Genomic DNA, 18146 nt, shown 5'->3' on the forward strand with positions numbered 1-18146 from the left:
TTGGTCTGGTTGTTCTGGTTGACTTTTTCTTTAATTTCTTGGTTATTAGAGTTCCATGCAGTTTGATTTTCTGGCACTTCTGGTTGTTTATTGATTTTAGATTTGTTGTTATTCTCCTTTTGGTTGTGAGAGGAAGCGAAGTGTTTCTGCCTATGCCTCCATATTCTAAATTGGTAGACTTTGAATAAAACAGATTATTCTCCAGAAAGTGAATGGGCTTCATCCAATCATTTGAAGGTCTTAATAGGAAAAGACTGACCTACACGGAAGAGGAAATCCTGCAAGCAGAGTGTCTTTAGACTCAAACTGGAACTCTTGCCTGTTGTTTCAAGCTTGCTGGCCTAGCCTGCAGATTTTAGATTTGCCATCCTCTACAATCACATTAGTGTTGTGGGCTGAATTGTGTCTCCCCAAAATTTGTAGGTTAAAGTCCCAGCCCCTAATATCTTACAGTGTGATTGTATGTGGACACAGGGTCTTTAAAAGTAATTAAAGTTAAATGAAGTCATTAGTGTGGGTCCTAGTCCAATATGACTAGTTTCCTTACAAGAAGAGAGAATTTGGACAGACACACACAGAGAAAAGACTATATGAAAACACATGGAGAAGTCAGTCAACTATAAGCCAAGGAGAGAGGCTTCAGAAGAAACTGACCCTGCCATCACCTCAATTTTGGACTTCTGGCCTCCAGAGCTGTGAGAAAATAAAGCTTTGTTTAAGCCATACAGACTGTGATATTTTGTCATGGCAGCCAAAGCTAACTGATATGGAATAGATTATAAATTCCTTGAACCCAAGGGCCATGCATTAAGCCTATCCCCCAGTTCAGTGTCTTACGTGTGGTGTATGCTGACTAAACATTGTACTAGATTGAGCCTGGAAGCCTTGGCATGTGGATTCCCTCCAACAGTAATGCTCTGACTGCTGAGGTGATGTGGGGGAAGATGGACTCAACTGGGATAGTGGAACAAGAGCTTCAGGACACAGATATGGCAGAAATTTTGTGCCCTGGTTGATACAAGCTTGACTTTAGGCATCAAGTCAAACAAAGATGATACACGACTAGCCTGTTCTGTATTTTCTGGTGTGCTTAACACAATGCCTAGAACTTAATTGAATGACTGACTGACTAAGTGACCAAGACAGGGTTGGGAGATGAAGGGATCTTACACTGAAAAAAACCCCTGCTAAAAATACATAATATGCATGTATATCTAGAAATTTGCTAAGAAAGACTGCTATCATTGGTCACTTTGGGGAATGAACTGGGATAAGGGCAGGCTTACTTTCCCCATATGCCCCATACTATTTATGCATTTTCATCATGAGTACATTATTCTTGGGCCATGTAATAGCTGATTAGGTGATCATAACTGGACTGAATGAAGACTTATAGGGGTTGGAGAGCCTTTTAACCCACCATTCCTGTCCTCTAATCTCCCCACAGGAAACATTCAGCTTTCTCAAAGTGTTGTAAGAACATATTGATTGAGAACAGCCAGGTTCATTCTTCACAAGCCGCTCCACAGTGCCCAGAGTGAGCACAGGGTGATGGTGTAGAGTACCAACACCACAAGGTAGCCTTGAAAGAGCAGTCGGTCAAAGCGTTCCAGGAGGGCCAGCCACCCAACCTCCTGTCGGTCCATCTGGTCCTGGGTTTGGAAGTAGCTGCTGATGGAGTGAAGCTGGGACAAGACTTCATTCAGGGTCCCTGACTGGGCCTGGTGCTCCTGACAGGCAGGGGACTCTGTGTGAGAGAGGAAAACAGCCTAGGTCAATCAGGGACTACCAAGACCTCTTACCCCTGGACTTTCCACTGAGGCTGATGGCCTCATCCTTCACGGAAGATTGTGGGCAAAACTGGGAAGTGAGTTGTCTTGGAGTTGGGGACTCTCTCCCTACCTGCTGAGGGGAACCAAGACTGCTGAAGGAAGCTCTGGATAACATGGCAGAATTCTGTTGTGTAAGTAGGGTGTCTAGGCTAGATCCCTCCAGGAATTTTCTGAGGTAGGGGCCAGCCCCTGTTGACTCAGTTGGAGCTTTACTGCCTAGATGATTCTTAAACCTTTGCACATTAAGCAACTACAATCCAAAGTTACACACACTGTTTGTATGTGTCTAAAAATAGAATGAGCTAAGGGAATTGAGGATCTGACCCTCAAGTTAAAATGAGACTTTCTTGGAAGCCAGCAAGAGGTAGCCTTCGGTCTCCAGAGAAGTAATGTAAAATGCAGCACAGAGGCTAAGAAGTAGATGTTTCACATTTTTTCACAAAGCCCAACACACCACCTGGTGCTCCACCAGTGAGAACTAGTGCTGAGGGTGAGAAAGAAAGACAGGTTAGGGAACTCAAGGATTCTCACAAACCTGTCACTCCAACAAGCTGAGCCCTGGGATCCATTCTAAGTCCATCAGTATTGGTGTCCCCTTGAAGGCACAAGAGGGGCTGCTTCTGCCCACTGCACTGCTCATTGTGAAGGAATTTGACCAACAAGATGGACTTAGATAAGCTGAGAATCAAGAAGGCCATGCAAACTGTGAAGAAGACCCCTGAGAGAAGGAATCAGAGGAGGTGGAGTTAGCTGGAGTCACGGGGGCCTCTCCCTCCCCAGATCTGAAATGCAACAGCAGGTCTCTTTCACAAGTCATGCAAGATGGGTGTCTGGCACCCCCAAGGCTGCATACCAATCAGAGGGGTGCTCACTGCACTCTGTGGAATGTCATCAGACATGTTGACCCTAAAGACGGTGTATCCCACCAGCACGCTGGTCTTGAACACAATCCTGGCATGGCAGGTGGGTGGTATGTAGAAGCTCCCCAGGTCCACAAGCATGAGGAAGATGCTGGGAATCAGAAGGCTCACAACATAGATCAGTGGGCGCCTGCGAATCACCACCTGACCAGGGACAAGAAATCTGTTGAAAAGAGGGTCTAAGCCAATGAACAAGTATTTGGCCAAACCCATAGCCAAGAAAGTGTCCTGAAGTCCCAACATTTTGTATGATATGAAAAGTTTATGTAGTTTAGAAGTAGGAGACTATTTTGTGGTTTAGAAAATAGAAAACAAGCTTTTAAGTTTTTACATACAATTAATATTAACATTGATAATAATAATAATAAGCTACCATTTATTTGCCACTTTCTGTTTGCTAGGCACAAGACTAAGTGTTTCATGTGTTTTGTCTCAGTTAATCCTCCTCACAACAACTCTAAGGGCTGAATATTACTAATTCCATTTTACAAACAAGGAAACTGAGGTTCGTAGAGATGTAATTGCTTGTCTAAACTCACATAGCTGGTGAGTACAAAACTGTTTTAAAACCAGGTCTTACATAAAAATCTTTCTTCTTAAACCCCTTGTTATTCAACATATTGCATTGTCTTGGGTTTAGTCTATCTTCTTACTTGGAATGAGAGCTTCTTAGCACCTGTGAGTGTATCTGTTGGAGCCTGGGCAGGAACAAAGCATAATTAAATTAGAAAATCTGAGGAGGACTTAATAAAGAGACTGTTGAGAAGGTGTGGGCAGGTTATAGGAAAACCACAAGAAAAAAGGCAGTGCCCCAGGGATTTGGGGTAACTAAGTGAGCTATTCCTACCCTGAAGGGACCTGAGGAGAAAGCTGTGAGGAGGACTGTGGACAGTTGTGGCTTCCTCTTAGGGTCAAAGCCAGCCTGGTGGTGACTCCACAGAAAGGAAAATGGAGAGATAAGCAAGCACCCCACTTACTCCAACCTTCTGCCACTGGTCCCTATTGGCCAATCATGACCAGGGATTCCAACTCTGCAGGCCATAGTTCAGTCTCCTAGAGCACAGAGCACAAAGAGAAGGGGAACGTGGATCTGTGTGGGGACCAACTGAAGATACCCATCACGGCCTGCAGCATTGCTGGTGTACTCAGCTGCTGACTGGGTTTTGTAGCTGGGAATTTGAGCCTCATAAACAAACAAATGAGCAAAATAGAACCAGAGGCATGGAAATAAGGAACAAACTGACAGTGACCAGAGGGGAGGAGGGTGGGGGGATAAGAGTGGAAAGAAGGAGAAGGGACTAGTCAAGGAACCTATGAATGACCCATGGACATGGACAATGGTGTAGGGATTGTCTGTGGATGTAGGGTGGGTGGGTAGGGTAGAGGAGAGCAATGGGGGGAAAATTGGGACAATTGTAATATAATAATAAAATATTTAATTAAAAAAGAAATATGATTTTTGTTGCCATTTTTCAGTTTCTCTGGAATGGTGACCAGAAGTATCTTTAATAAACACAGACTATTTTCATTTTTCCTGGAGAGAAACCAGGGAATGACAGGGCTGCTTTTCTCACCAGATGGTAGACCCTTTGAGGGTGAAAGCAGCAATTTTTTAAAATCTCTCACAGAACCAAAAATAATACCTATTTTATAATGGTATTCAATAAATGTTTACTGAACAAATGAATGGTCTAGGCCTTTACTTTTGGATTTGGAAAAAAATAATGTCTGAAATTTTCCATTTCTCTGATTCATAAAGCAATTTTAGGTTTTCTATATGTCAGAGAGTATACTTGATACTTTTATGCATGTGATGTGATTTAATTAATTCTTGTAAGCTTGTTGGCAGGTAATATATAATATACCCATTTTATACATTTTAACAAATAAAACTCAGCTCCTTTTAGTAAGGTAAGTGGCAGAGTTGGGATGTGCCTCCACATCTTCTGATTCCAAGCCCAGTGTTCTTTTTCATATAGCAGAGCTACAGCTCTTGATCTGACCAGACCTCTGAGTTCAGTACAGGGTTCTTCTCCCTCAACTCTGTCTCCTGCTATGGACGAGAATTACAGAGAAATCAGCCAAGATGGAGGCCAGGAATGGTGCAGATGGTGGCAGGGAAAGAACTTGACTGGGTGAGATCAGACATCACCTTGCTGATGAGAGCAGGGACTCCCCAACTCAAGCCATTGGGCCTGAGAGCATATTCTGTCTCAGTGGAGCTTGAAAGGCCAGACACATTTGACAGACTGGCAGATTGTAGCCTGGCTGTTGTCTTTCACATTAAACATAATTGGCTGCAGATATCTAAACCAGAGCAACACTCACTGCTTTGCAACAATTTGGTTAAAACACATTTCTACCAAAGTGCAATCAACAGGGAAAACAAGTGACAAAAAGAACTGTCATCAACCTGCACCTCTCTAGGTCCCTTCACAATGCTGTGACTGAGCTGGCTGTGGTTAGGTGGGGGCAATATCAGAGAGCCAAGTGGTCAGAGCCCACAGGGGTCCTGGATTGTGGACTCAGGCTAACCTATTGGTGATCTGGACATGTGGGATGGTGGTTGGTGGGGTTTGGGGGGTGGGGAACCAAGCCTGTTGTCTCTGCAGAATAGAAGCAAGAGACTTCCTAGAGACTTTGTTGTGGTTATTACATGAGGGGGATGAAAAGTATAAGAATACCACCCTAAAGAAAAGTATGGGTAGGCACATTGGTTAAGCAGAAAGAGTCCAGATGTAGTCAAGGTCACAGGGTTCTAGAGCCCTTGGCTCTAAGTGCCTATATGTGCTAGTTTCAATGATCCCAAATAAGGTATTTAACCTCTCCAGGCCTGATTTTTCCCTCTAAAATAGCAATTTACTTTTGCCTTGCCAAACATCTTGGGTACAATTGAGATTAGCTGTTGTACTCTTTAAATAAAGTTCCTATGTAAATAGCACGTGCTGAGATGACTCCTCTCCCCCTCAGAGGCTGATGCAAAGAATGGATATAAATCTGAGCCAGAACCAAGGATGGGCAATGGGACTTCTCAGGGCTCTGGATGTCCAAGAAATTGCAGTTGCTAGGAGAGAATTGTGGCAAGAGCTAGGAGCTTGGGAGGCAGGCTGGCTCCATGACACGGACCCTGCTCAGTTGCACAAAGCCCCACATTTACAAGGGCCCTGTGCTTGGTTTAATGTTCTGCTGGTGCCATTTTGAAATTTTTAATAAATTTTTACAAGGGGCCCTGAATTTTTACTTTCCATTAGGCTCCACAAATTATGTAGCTGGTCCTGTCAGGAGGATATTCCTCACTGGATCAAAAGCAGCTAAAAGAAGAGGGAAAACAATAGGAACAGAAGTAAGCAATTATGGTAGCTTCTGCTGCAACATAAAACAGAAATCTCTCTTATCTTGTGGGATCAGGTCCAGATTCTGGTGGTTAGATGCTTCACAAACCTACAAATGAAGAGGAAGTTTACTCCAGAATAGACCATGCCCAGAGTCTATGCCTGATTTAGATGGTGAGATTTGGGTACTTTTCAGTTTATATTTAGATGATACTTTGATCTTAGAGTTGGAGCAGGGATGGGTTATGATATTTGGGGATATTGGAAAAGGGTGAGCATATTTTGCATGTGGGACAGACATGAACTTTCAGGAGCCAGAGAGTAATAGGTTGAATAATGAGCCCAGGAATTCATGTCCTTCCTGAAAGTTCATAATTTGACCTTATTTGGAAATGGTGATTAGTTAAGATGAGGTCTCACTGGAGAAGATGTATCCTTCATCCAATATGACTACAGTGTCCTTTTAAGAAGAAGAGACACACAAAGGAGAAGGCCATGTTAAGATGAGGCAGAGACTGGAGTGATGTGTCTATCCCCCAAAGACTGCTGGCAACCACCAAAAGCTGGGCAAGAGGCATGGAACAGATTCTCCCTTGGAGTGCTCAGAAGGAAGCAACCCCTTGACTTCAGGCTTCTAGCCTCCAGAACTGTGAGAGAATTCATTTCTGTTGTTTAAAGTCACACAGCTTGTGGTACTTTGTTATGGCAGCTCTAGGAAACTAATACAGGTGGCTTGCCCCATAACACATGGTGAACAGATAACACAGAATGGACTGGAATATATTGCATTATGTTTAGTTGTGTCATCATCATATAGAATTAGGCACAGAGTTTCTCGAGTTAGATTGCCTGGGTCTTAGTCGTGGCTCCACTAGTAACCCTATAACCTTGGGTAAATTACTTAACTTCTCGGAATCCCAATTAATCCATTCATTAAAATGCGGATACTTAGAGCACCTATCTCATAGAGATGTGAGGACCACATGTATAAACTCTTAAAATGGTTCCTCACATAGAGTAAATGCTCAATTTTGTGGTTATTGTTATTATATCTCCTTGGGAAGATTTTGGGGTCTGTGATAGGTATCAGGAGCCTTCTTTTATTTGTGTTTGTGTCCTTGGGTCTTATCATGGAGCCTGGCACAAATAAGAGTTCAAAAGTTATTTGTTGAGTTACATTGTACTCTATTAATAATGCTATTTTGAATTCAATGGGGTGGGATCTTGGAATTAGCCCAAATGGGGGTTCTCTGACTGAAGTTAGCCCCCTCTGAGGGCTACCGCTCTGCAGGTTACACCAGGGGCAACAACCTCTACTTATTCTGTGGGGAAGGTATGTTACCAGCTCAGTGACACACTGCTTGCTCTCTGCAGACTGCCCCTATCTAAAGCCCAGCATTTCTAATGGACTAAAGGAGCTGGTGCCTTTAAATTTCACAGAAAGGGAAGAAAAAGCACTTTAGTTTCAGTCTGTGTTCTCCATTAGACACCCTTCAGGTGTTAGCAATATTATGCCACAATTTCATTATCCATTAAAGCCAGGTAATAATAAGTACACAAAGGTATTTGGAGCCTATTGTTGTTAATGAAAGAGATCAATCTAATTCAGAATGTGTGTGTGGAGAGCTCCTTGGAGATGGAATAGGCCCCAAGGTTAGCTTCTAATTGCCTCCTTGATGGTAGACCCCACCAGTACTCAATTTTGCATGACCGTCTTTATGACATAGTTGGAATTTTGACGCCCAGGCTCACGCTTCATACAGAAGCCCATTTTCCTCTTCTCCCAAGCCCCTCCCAACATTACTAATTCGGAAAGAATGGGAAAGTTGCTGGCATTTAAGTAAGATCCTTCCACCAGAGTAAGAGTTTCTTAAATCTGGATCATGGCTTGACTGAATTAGCAGAGTCCATGATTCTAGGATTACTTGAGTGACCCTGGAATGATTTCCAGGGCTCTGAAGTCATTCCCATTCCCTCTCTCTCCCTCTCTCTCTCTCTCCCCCCTCACCTCTCTCCCCCTCCCTCCCTCCCTCTCCTGAACTGCCAGTGTTCAGAAGGATCTATCAAGTTTATGAACTGCATTCAATAGATATCTCAACAAGACAACTCTACACTAAACTTAAAAAAAAATTAAGTCAGAAAAACAAGATAAATGAGGAACCTTCCTTTTCCAAATGCCCCTCTGTATTTTCCTAAAAGTGCCCTGTGGACCCCCAACTCCTGCCTGAACAGACACTTTACTCAGTGTGAAGATCTGTGGTTGGACTTTAGTTCCTACAGCTGTTTACTCTTTCTATCCAAGATGAGTTCCTAAATTTTATTCCTAACTCCTCCCACTTCTACCCTCATTATTAAAAAAATATATTGCCATACAGAAACTAAATGTTCACCCTGCTGTTTCTGAGAACTAGTAGTGTGTTTCCTCCAATAGTGTGTTGGAGAAAACCTCCCCTCTTGTGGCTGCTGGATCGGGTGCCCGGCTACACACAGACATCCTCGCATGAGGAAGTGCCTGTGCTCTGGGACCCTCGTGGGATGCAGCCCAACTCCAAAGTTTCAGCAGTGTGCGCTAAGAAACAAGACTTGTCCTGTTGCTGGCAGGTATGATTGTACATCGGCTGGAACTAGCAAGGCATCTGGAACATTGGATTTCATTTCAATGGCAACAGTGAACATCAGACCCAGGGTGATGATGTATTTAGAATAGATCATTGTACCTCCTGCCTGCCCCACCTGTCCCCAACACCCTGCTGGGCAGCCTGGACTGGGATACAGCAGGTGATTGAATTAAGAGGGAGATGACTCTTTCCTATCAGGACCCTAGGAGACCCAATGTTTGATTGGAACTGGGCTCTGAATTTCACATCATTGGCCAAGGGCTGCTGAAGGACATGGGTGCCTCAGTTGCTTAATTCAGAGCAGGATGTCTGGTACAGAGGAGGAGAACATGAGTCCAGCCACAGAGCACATAGCAGGAATGGGAAGGCAGGGAGGCTGGGGGAGGTCTAGGGAGACAAAAAATTGGGATAGTCACCAAATCTCCTTTAAGCTCATGAGTCTGGCTCCCTGCCTTACCAAAAATGACCCATGACTCTACTCATTCCCTCTTGTCTTCCAGAGGGCCAGGGTAGAAGCCAACTCTGCTAGATAACCCACCTTAGCCCCCAGGGCAAAGGGACCCAGGGAAGAGCTCTGAGAACATGCAGTCATAAGTCTGCCCACCTCCATTACAGTACACTTCAATGTAAACACTGAATGGAGAAGCAGCATGGCAGTATAGAGAACAGGGTGTCAGGACCATGGCTGCTGACATCCAGGGAGGCCTCTCCTTCCTTAAGCAATCTTTTACACCTTTGTTCATCATAGTACGTAGAAAATCTTTACCACTGTTGAGAAGACAAATTAATATTTAGGGTGAAGGGTGACATGTACCTACAAGTAATGGCTGACCCGTGTAGAAAGTGTGTGTGTTTACTTGTCCCATCTCTTGCTTTTGCTCATCTCTGTCTGCGCAGTGTAGGTAATGGAGTGTGCAGCATTCTCCAGAGTGCTTGGTAGGTGACTGTGTTCCACCTTGCACGTGCTACTCCCTCACATTTCCCTTTAATGCTCTCCATTATTTGGACTGCATTAATAATGTTTGTGGGCTGATATCTTTAAAATTAATGAGGTGTTTACTCTCAGCCAAGAAACTCATTGAAATTAAAAAAGCTTTGGTTTTTCCCCTCCCTTTCCCTCACTAAAAAAAGTGGACAAACAAGCCACAATACAAGCTTTGCTAAAAACCAAACAGAATAGGCAAGAACCCAAACTGAACCACTGGGAAGGTATGAGTTGTGATTAGCTAGTACCCAGGGTTATACATTAGCCAGGTTCAAACCACAGTGCTTTCTAAGAGGCTCCAATTTAACATGAGATTTCCTTGAAAACTGCATACAATACCTTTTAACCACTGGAGGGGCATCCATATCCTCAATAACAGCTTATTTCATCACCACTATCCCTTAGCACATAATTATCCATTGTAACTGTAGCACCTAAGTCTACTCTGAATTTTCCTTGTTATACAAAAGGTTTATTTCCAGGATAATTCATCTCATATACAATCCTGATCTGTCTGTTGTCTCTATTTTTCTTTTTTTTTATTTTAATCATTGTTCAAATACAGTTTTCTCCTTTTTACTCCCAATCCAGTCCCCGCTCCCACCTTCCCCACTTCCCTCCCATTACCACCCTCCCCTTAGTTTATGACCATGTGTCCTTTAAGTTTGTTCCTGTGAACCCTTCCCACTGTCCCCTTAAATTCCCTCTTCTCTCTCCTCTGGTCACCGTCAGCCTGTCCTCTATTTCAGTGTCTTTGGTTATATTTTGCTTGTTTCTTTATTTTGTTATTTAGGTTCCTGTTAAAGGTGAGATCATATGGTATTTGTCTTTCACTGCCTGGCTTGTTTCGCTAAGCATAATGTTTTCCAGCTCCATCCACGCTGTTGCAAAGGGTAGGAGCTCCTTCTTTCTTTCTGCTGCTTAGAATTCCATTGTGTAAATGTACCATAGTTTTTTGATCCATTCATTTACTGATGGGCATCTTGGTTGCTTCCAGCATCTAGCTATTGTAAATTGTGCTGCTATGAACATTGGGATGCACAGGTTCTTTTGTATTGGCATTTTAGTGTTCTTAGGATAGAGTCCCAGCAGTGGAATTGCAGGGTCAAAAGGCAGACCCATTTTTAGTTTTCTGAGGAAGTTCCATACTGCTTTCCATAGTGGTTGTACCAGTCTGCAGTCTCACCAGCAGTGCACTAGGGTCCCCTTTTCTCCACAACCTTTCCAACACTTGTTGTTTGTTGCTTTGTTTATGGTGGCCATTCTGTCTGGTGTGAAGTGGTATCTCATTGTGGTTTTAATTTGCATCTCTCTGATAGCTAGCGATATTGAACATCGTTTCATGTGTCTTTGGATTTTCTGTATGTCCTCCTTGGAGAAGTGTCTGTTCAAGTCCTTTGCCCATTTTTTAATTGGATTGCTTGTCTTCTTAGAGTGCAGTCGTGTAAGTTCTTTATATATTTTGGAGATTAAACCCTTGTCTGAGGTATCATTGGCAAATATGTTTTCCCATACAGTTGGCTCTCTTTTAATTTTGATACTGTTTTCTTTAGCTGTGCAGAAGCTTTTAATTTTGATGAGGTCCCATTTGTTTATTCTTTCCTTTATGTCCCTTGCTCTAGGCTATTTTTCAATCGAATCCATTACCTGGCCTAAAGGATATCCCCTCCTGCCACCCCCTGAAACTACTACCACTAGCTGACTCTATGCAAAAAAGTAGAGCTGAATACTATTGATGTGAGTCCATTGGCTGCATGTAGCCCACCTGTCAGGATAGTTTGCCAGGAGGGCCAGGGAAGGAACAATGGCTGTCTATGAAGTGCAAAGCAATAGGCTCCACTCCCCTGTACCTCCTGTCCCCCCCACCCCAGGAGCATTCTGGGTGGCACATCTAAGCATTTTGGGTTTTCATCACATGTTTTTAAGGCAGTTGTTCTCTCTGATCTGAAAACCACCAATGGTCTCTGAGGACCCTGCAGGTGATTTGTTAACTAATCCCTCAAGATATTCCAGTTAATAATATGGCAATTTTATGCATCTACATCTGGAATTAATTATTAATTTACTCAATTAAAAACAGGACAATAATGTTAAAGAACCACTCTCCCAATTTTGTATTGTTGTTGTATGTTTTTCTCTCCATAGCAATTGGAAGCAAGGGTGTTAGTATATGCTAAAAGGCTGAGGGTTCCTGTTCTGGTGGGTGGTTCATGTCTCTAGTGTCTGAAAACCATTCTCTTTCTATTCACGTGTGGAGTATCTACAGCAGGATTCTGGGATCTGTGTCTGAACCTCTGGCCTCTGAAATGCCAGAGGGCAAATGGATGTCCAGAGTCATCTGAATCAGCTGTTCTTGAATGATAATGAATGAGAATATGCAACAGAGCAGAGATTCCTCTGCCCAGTACAGAGGGCCAAAGATTGCAGAGAAGTGGGCAACATGGAGAGGAAGCAGAAGGACCTACATGAAACTGAATCTGTGCAAAATCTCCAGCGCTGCTCTGCAGGATGTTGTATGTTGAGGACACAGAAAGAAGTTCCCACTCACTGTCATTCAAAAATGCTTTTTTGTCATGCTTAATGTCTTCTCTGCTCCTCAGGAAGGCCAGGTCTACATCTTCCACTAAAAACAATAGAAACAGTTGACTTCTCCTTAGAGAGGGAGGCACCAACACCAAATCCTTCATTTTATTCCTGCCTCTGCATGTACAGTCTTATTGAGATGACAGGGGCATTCAACATAACCATTTTGAATTACGGGTAGAAGTGTGGGTAAACCACACTTACCAGTAATTCAAAGAATTACAGGTAAACCTTTCTAGCCATGAAAAAAAAAACTATGAATCTAGCATTTGGGTCCCACTATTCATAGACTGCATGAATTCATAAATGGAGCTGCTCCTGTGACTTCTATAACATTCTCAATGGCAGTGGAAGCCTAAAATTGTATTCCCAAAGCAACAGCAGCAATTGGGCTATACATCTGGGCACAAACTGCCCTTAGTCTAAATTACACGAGGAGCCAAATAACTGCAAGAAGGTATTCAGGTTTTGAAAAAGTCAATTATATACAAGAATAAAATAAACATGAGGGATGGTATAATGTAATTACATGTATGTGTGCCAACAACCCAGTACAGCTATGTTCCCTCTAGAAGACGGTACCTCTCATAGTTTACCTGTGTGCAGAATGCTATTGAAGGTTAGGCTGCAATTCTGGATATCAAATGGAAAAGCATATGTCTCTAAACTGCATGCAGAGACCACTTGGATGGACTTAGAGTTCTTAATGGTGCCAGATGAGTTCACATAAACATATGGGAGGTCAGGTAATCTTTCAATGTCCACACTATAAGAAACAAAAGAGACCTTGTTGTTACAGGGAGAGCTTTAGTTGTTTCAATACACACAATGGATTACAAGATGGTAATGACCATGACACCCAGGACTAGCCCAGAAGTGTAGACAAAATCACTTTTCCAAGATAATTCACCCTTGCAAAGATGGGTTCAGTTATGACAACCTCATAAATTAACTCTACTATTACATAGAGTTACTATTATTTCTACTATTAACACCACTATTATGAGACAAACAATCCATAAGTCACCTCAAGCATTAATAATTAACTCATGGTACTTTTAGCCTGAATATCCCAACAATATGTTCTTCTTCAAGTTGAGAAACAAAAAATAGCAACAATGAATGAAAGTAAGCAAAAACTGGCCTGAATATTCTAAGCAGTCTAAATCCCAAATAAATATACCCAAAACACTTACAATTCATTAATGATGATATCAGGGGCCCAAATGGCACTTAGAGGTAGGGAGATCTCTCTAATATCATCAAACATGCTGGAGTTCCATGATAAAAACTCATCATCCCAAACCTGTAAGGAGTAGCCAAAAAGTCAACTTATCAAAAAGAAGCAATATCAACCTAACCAAAGAATTGAGGAGACATTTGGATAAATTATCCAACTGATCAGCCTGTTGGTACTATCCACTAGGATAGAGGACTTCTCATCCAACTCTTAAGGAGAGTAACCCCAACCATAAACAATAGCCATACACTTACATGGATTCAAATAAATTGGGTTTGCTACAGACCTAAGGAACTGTAAACATTAAGATAATAATATCTATTCCCTAGAATAATAATAATGTTCAACACATCAAGATCAGGAGTACAGCATGCATGGAAGGAAAGAATCATTTACCTCACGGTACCATACATTTGTCTTTAATTTTTGGTTCTGTACATCCTGCAAAACAAAAAGAGTTTTTTTTGCAAAACAAAATACATACCAAATATTATCACGTCAGTAAATCAAAGACCAATTCAATGATATGCTAACTCACAGGAAGAAAATCCAATCTAAATAAACAACCTAGGTGCCATCAGTAAATGAATGGGTCAAAAAACTATGGTATATTTAGACAATGGAATTCTATGCAGCAGAAAGAAAGAAAGAGCTCCTACCCTTTGCAACAGCATGGATGGAACTGGAAAGCATTATGCTAAGTGAAATAAGCCAGGCGGTGAAAGATAAATACCATTTGATCTCACTTATAAGTGGAACCTAATCAACAAAACAAACAAGCAAGCAAAATATAACCAAAGACACTGAAATAGAGAACAGGCTGACAGTGACCAGAGGGGAGAGGGGAGGGAATTTCAGGGGAAAAGAGGAAGGGTTTACAGGAACAAGTATAAAGGACACATGGGCAAAAACTAAGGGAGAGTGGAAATGGGAAGGAGGTGGGGAGCATTGGGGGGGTGGGCTGGGATGGGAGTAAAAGACAGAAAACTGTACCTGAACAGCAATTAAAATAAAAAAAACAAAAACAAAAAATTAGTCACGGGGATGTAAAGTACAGCATAGAGAATATAGCTGATAATATTGTAATAATTATGTGTGGTGGGTATTGGAAATGTTGAGGGGACCCCTTTGTAAAGTACATAATTGTCTAGCCACTATACTATACCCCTGAAACTAATACAGAATCTTACTGAATGCCAACTGTAATCAAAAAATAAAATTTAAAAAACAATGTGTCTCTTTAGAGAAAAATGTTAAATAGCAGTGTGAGAATATAATAAAAAATAATAGTCACCAATAAATAAATAAATAAATAAATGACACTGATTTTAAAAACCTGTGTGCAGATTCTATTGAAGGTTAGGCTATAATTCTGGATTATCTTGACTTTTCAAGATCTGAGTATTTTCAGCTCCTGTTTATTACACACACTTGTCACTATGAGATTTACTATATTATCTATGACACAATGGCTGCACTTGACATCTTGAGTGATTTGCTAATCTCTTTCCCACTCTAATTAGTTACTCTGCCATTAATCAAACTAAAAAATGATATGCAGCCATAGCCAATTCTGGACTAAAGGATGAGACCAAGGTTTTATTTATAATCAAGATATTATTCATACTCTTTGAATGAAGTGTTATCTCAGCTGCTATTGGCAGCCATTCCTAAGTTACCTTATGTTTGGATTTCTCTTCTTACAAAACAGACTAAATGAGCATCTGTAAATGAGGTATATTTTTGATTATGTAAATAGATGTGATTTCCCATGTCTGCAAAGAGTCAGTGATTTTTTAAAAGGCCCCCCCAAACAACCCTAAAAAACTCCTTACTAATTTTTTATCTCTAATCTAGCAAAGAACATTCTAAAATGACTATGTTTTAGGATGGAATTAAAAGAGAAATTTTATATAAAAATTAACTGTAAAGGAATCATAAATCCAAGTGTGAGAGCTAAAACTATAAAACTTATAAACAAAATACAGAAGTAAATCTACATGACTCGGAATTAGGCAATGGCTTCTTAGATATGACACCAGAACAAGCAACAAAAGAAAAAATAAATGGCACTTTATCAAAATTTAAAAAATTTGTGTTGTAAAGTACATCATCAAGAAGTGAAAAGACAGCTCACAGAATGGGAGAACATATCTGCAAAGCATTTATCTGGTACAGGATTTGTATCTAGAATATATGAATAACTCATAACTCAACAACAAAAAAACAAAGAACTCAAATTAAAAATGGACAAAGTGCCAAAGCAATTCTGAGAAAGAAAAATAAAGCTGGAGGGATCATGCTCCCTGATTTCAAACTACATTACAAAGCTATGGCAATCAAAGCAGTATGGCATTGGCATAAAAACAGAAACATAGATCAATGAAACAGAATATAAAGCCCAGAAATAAACCCATACATATATGATCAATTAATTTACAACAAAGGAGCCAAGAATATACAGTGGGGAAAGGATAGTTTCTTTAATAAATAGTGTTGGGAAAATTGGACAGCCACATACAAAAGAATGACACTGGGCCACTATCCTACACCAGTCACAAAAATGATCTCAAAATGGATTAAAGAATATTAAACCTGAAACCATAAAACTCCTATAAGACAACATAGTCAGGCCCTCTCTGGTGTGACTCAGTGGACTGAATGCCAACCTGTGATCCAAAGGGTCACGGGTTTGATTCCCAGTCAGGGCACATGCCTAGGTTTTGGGCCAGGTCCCTAGTAGGGGTTGTGTGAGAAGCAACCACACATTGATGTTTCTCTCTCTCTTTTTCTCCCTTCTTTACCCTCTCTCTAAAAATAAATAAATAAAATCTTTATAAATAAATGAATAAATAAAATGAAACAAAAAGGAAAACATAGTTGGTAAGCTCCTTGACATAGTTCTTGATGACGATTTTTTTCAATCTGACACCAAAAGCAAAGACAACAAAAACAAGAATAAATAAGTGGAATTACATGAAACTAAAAACCTTCTGCACAGCAGAGGAAAACATTAACAAAATGAAAAGGCAAACTACTGAATGGGAAAATATAATTAGAAATCATATAATTGATAAGGGGCAAATATCCAAAATACATGGAGAATTCATACAACTCAATAACAATAAATCTAATTAAAATGGGCAGTAGGTGTGAATAGACATTTTTCCTAAGAAGACACACATAGGTACATGAAAAGATGCTGAACATTATTAATTGTCAGGGAAATGCAAATCAAGACCACAATGAAATATTACTTCATACTGTTTGAACATCTATTACCAACAGACAGGAAATAACAAGTGTTGTCAAGGACGTGGAAAAAAGGAAACTGTTGTGCACTGATGATGAGACTGTAAATTGGGGCAGCCACTATGCAAAACAGTATGGAGGTTCCTCAAAAAATTAAAAATTGAACTATATATGATCCAGCAATTTCACTTCTGGGTAATTATTAAAATAAAATGAAAACACTAATTCAAAAAGATATATTTACCCCCATGTTTATTGCAGCATTATGTACAACAGCCAAGGTATGGAAACAGTTAAGTGTTCATTGATGGATGAATGGATAAAAGATTTGTGGTATACATATACCATGGAATATTATTCAGTCATAAAAAGAATGAAATCACACCCTGACCAATGTGACTCAGTTCACTTGGTTGGGCATCGTACCACAAAGCAAAAGGTCACCACTTCAGTCCCCCATCAGGGCACATGCCTGGGTTGTGGGTTTGGTCCCTGGTCGGGGTGTGTATGAAAAGCAACCGATCGATGTTCCTCTCTCACATCAATGTTCGTCACCTTCTCTCTCTTTCTTCTTTCCCCTCTCTCTAAAAATAAATAAATAAAACCTTTAACAACAACACCAACAACAAAAATATCTAAGCTCAGCCCTGGCTGGTGTGGCTCAGTTGGCTGGAGCATCATCATGTAAACAGAAAGGTCGCAGGTTTTAATCCCAGTCAGGGCACATACCTAGGTTGTGGGTTTGTCCCCAGGTGGAGCATGTAGGAGAGGCATGATTGATGTTTCTCCCTCACATTGATGTTTCTCTCCCTCTCTCTCTCCCTCTCTTTAAAATCAATAAGCATGTCCTCAGATGAGGATTAAAAAAATCCAAGCTCATAGATCAAAGAGATTGGTGGTTGCAAAAAATGGGGAGTGTGAGAAATGGGTAAACTGTATTTTTTTATAGTTGAATTAAATTTTAACATATTTTTAAAAGAAAACAAATGAACAACTTGTTTTCAATCATAAATGAAGGTTTAAAAGCATTGAAAAGCATTGTAAGTCTTACTGATTATAAGCAGCCACTTACTATACAGCATTAGCTTTCCAAATGATAATTATATTTGAACCAAAAGAATTGTAGTAAAAATAATCTGAAATTTTGTATTTCTTAAGAAAATCATAGTATTTAAAATAAAACACTCAGAAGAACATCTACTAAGGCTTTGAAGGTTACGTGCTTTATGTACACAACTCCAGTTGATTTCTTTTTAAATATAAGGACAAAATTCAATTTCTCTATGAGAAAATCCTATGCAGAAAAAATGGACAAAGGACTGAATAGACATTTCTCCTAAGGAGATATACTCATGCACCACTTAACAATTTGATATGGTCTCTG

The 18146-nt window shown here is 40.7% G+C and overlaps 1 protein-coding gene across 1 annotated transcript in view; it reads right to left on the reverse strand.

The window, feature by feature from the left end:
• Nucleotides 1-795: 795 nt before the first annotated feature.
• The window catches only part of HTR3B (5-hydroxytryptamine receptor 3B), a 44191-nt gene continuing 26840 nt past the window's right edge, over nucleotides 796-18146 (reverse strand). Inside the window, exons 3-9 of the mRNA XM_036029979.1 lie at nucleotides 13907-13951; nucleotides 13467-13576; nucleotides 12867-13036; nucleotides 12153-12310; nucleotides 2686-2896; nucleotides 2368-2550; nucleotides 796-1747 (exon numbers count right to left, since the gene is read on the reverse strand). Coding sequence (XP_035885872.1) covers nucleotides 1512-1747; nucleotides 2368-2550; nucleotides 2686-2896; nucleotides 12153-12310; nucleotides 12867-13036; nucleotides 13467-13576; nucleotides 13907-13951 — 1113 coding nt within the window. The 3' untranslated portion in view covers nucleotides 796-1511. The remainder of the gene's footprint in view (nucleotides 1748-2367; nucleotides 2551-2685; nucleotides 2897-12152; nucleotides 12311-12866; nucleotides 13037-13466; nucleotides 13577-13906; nucleotides 13952-18146) is intronic.

The sequence above is a fragment of the Phyllostomus discolor genome, chromosome 6, assembly GCF_004126475.2.
Source record: "Phyllostomus discolor isolate MPI-MPIP mPhyDis1 chromosome 6, mPhyDis1.pri.v3, whole genome shotgun sequence".
Lineage (NCBI taxonomy): Eukaryota > Metazoa > Chordata > Mammalia > Chiroptera > Phyllostomidae > Phyllostomus > Phyllostomus discolor.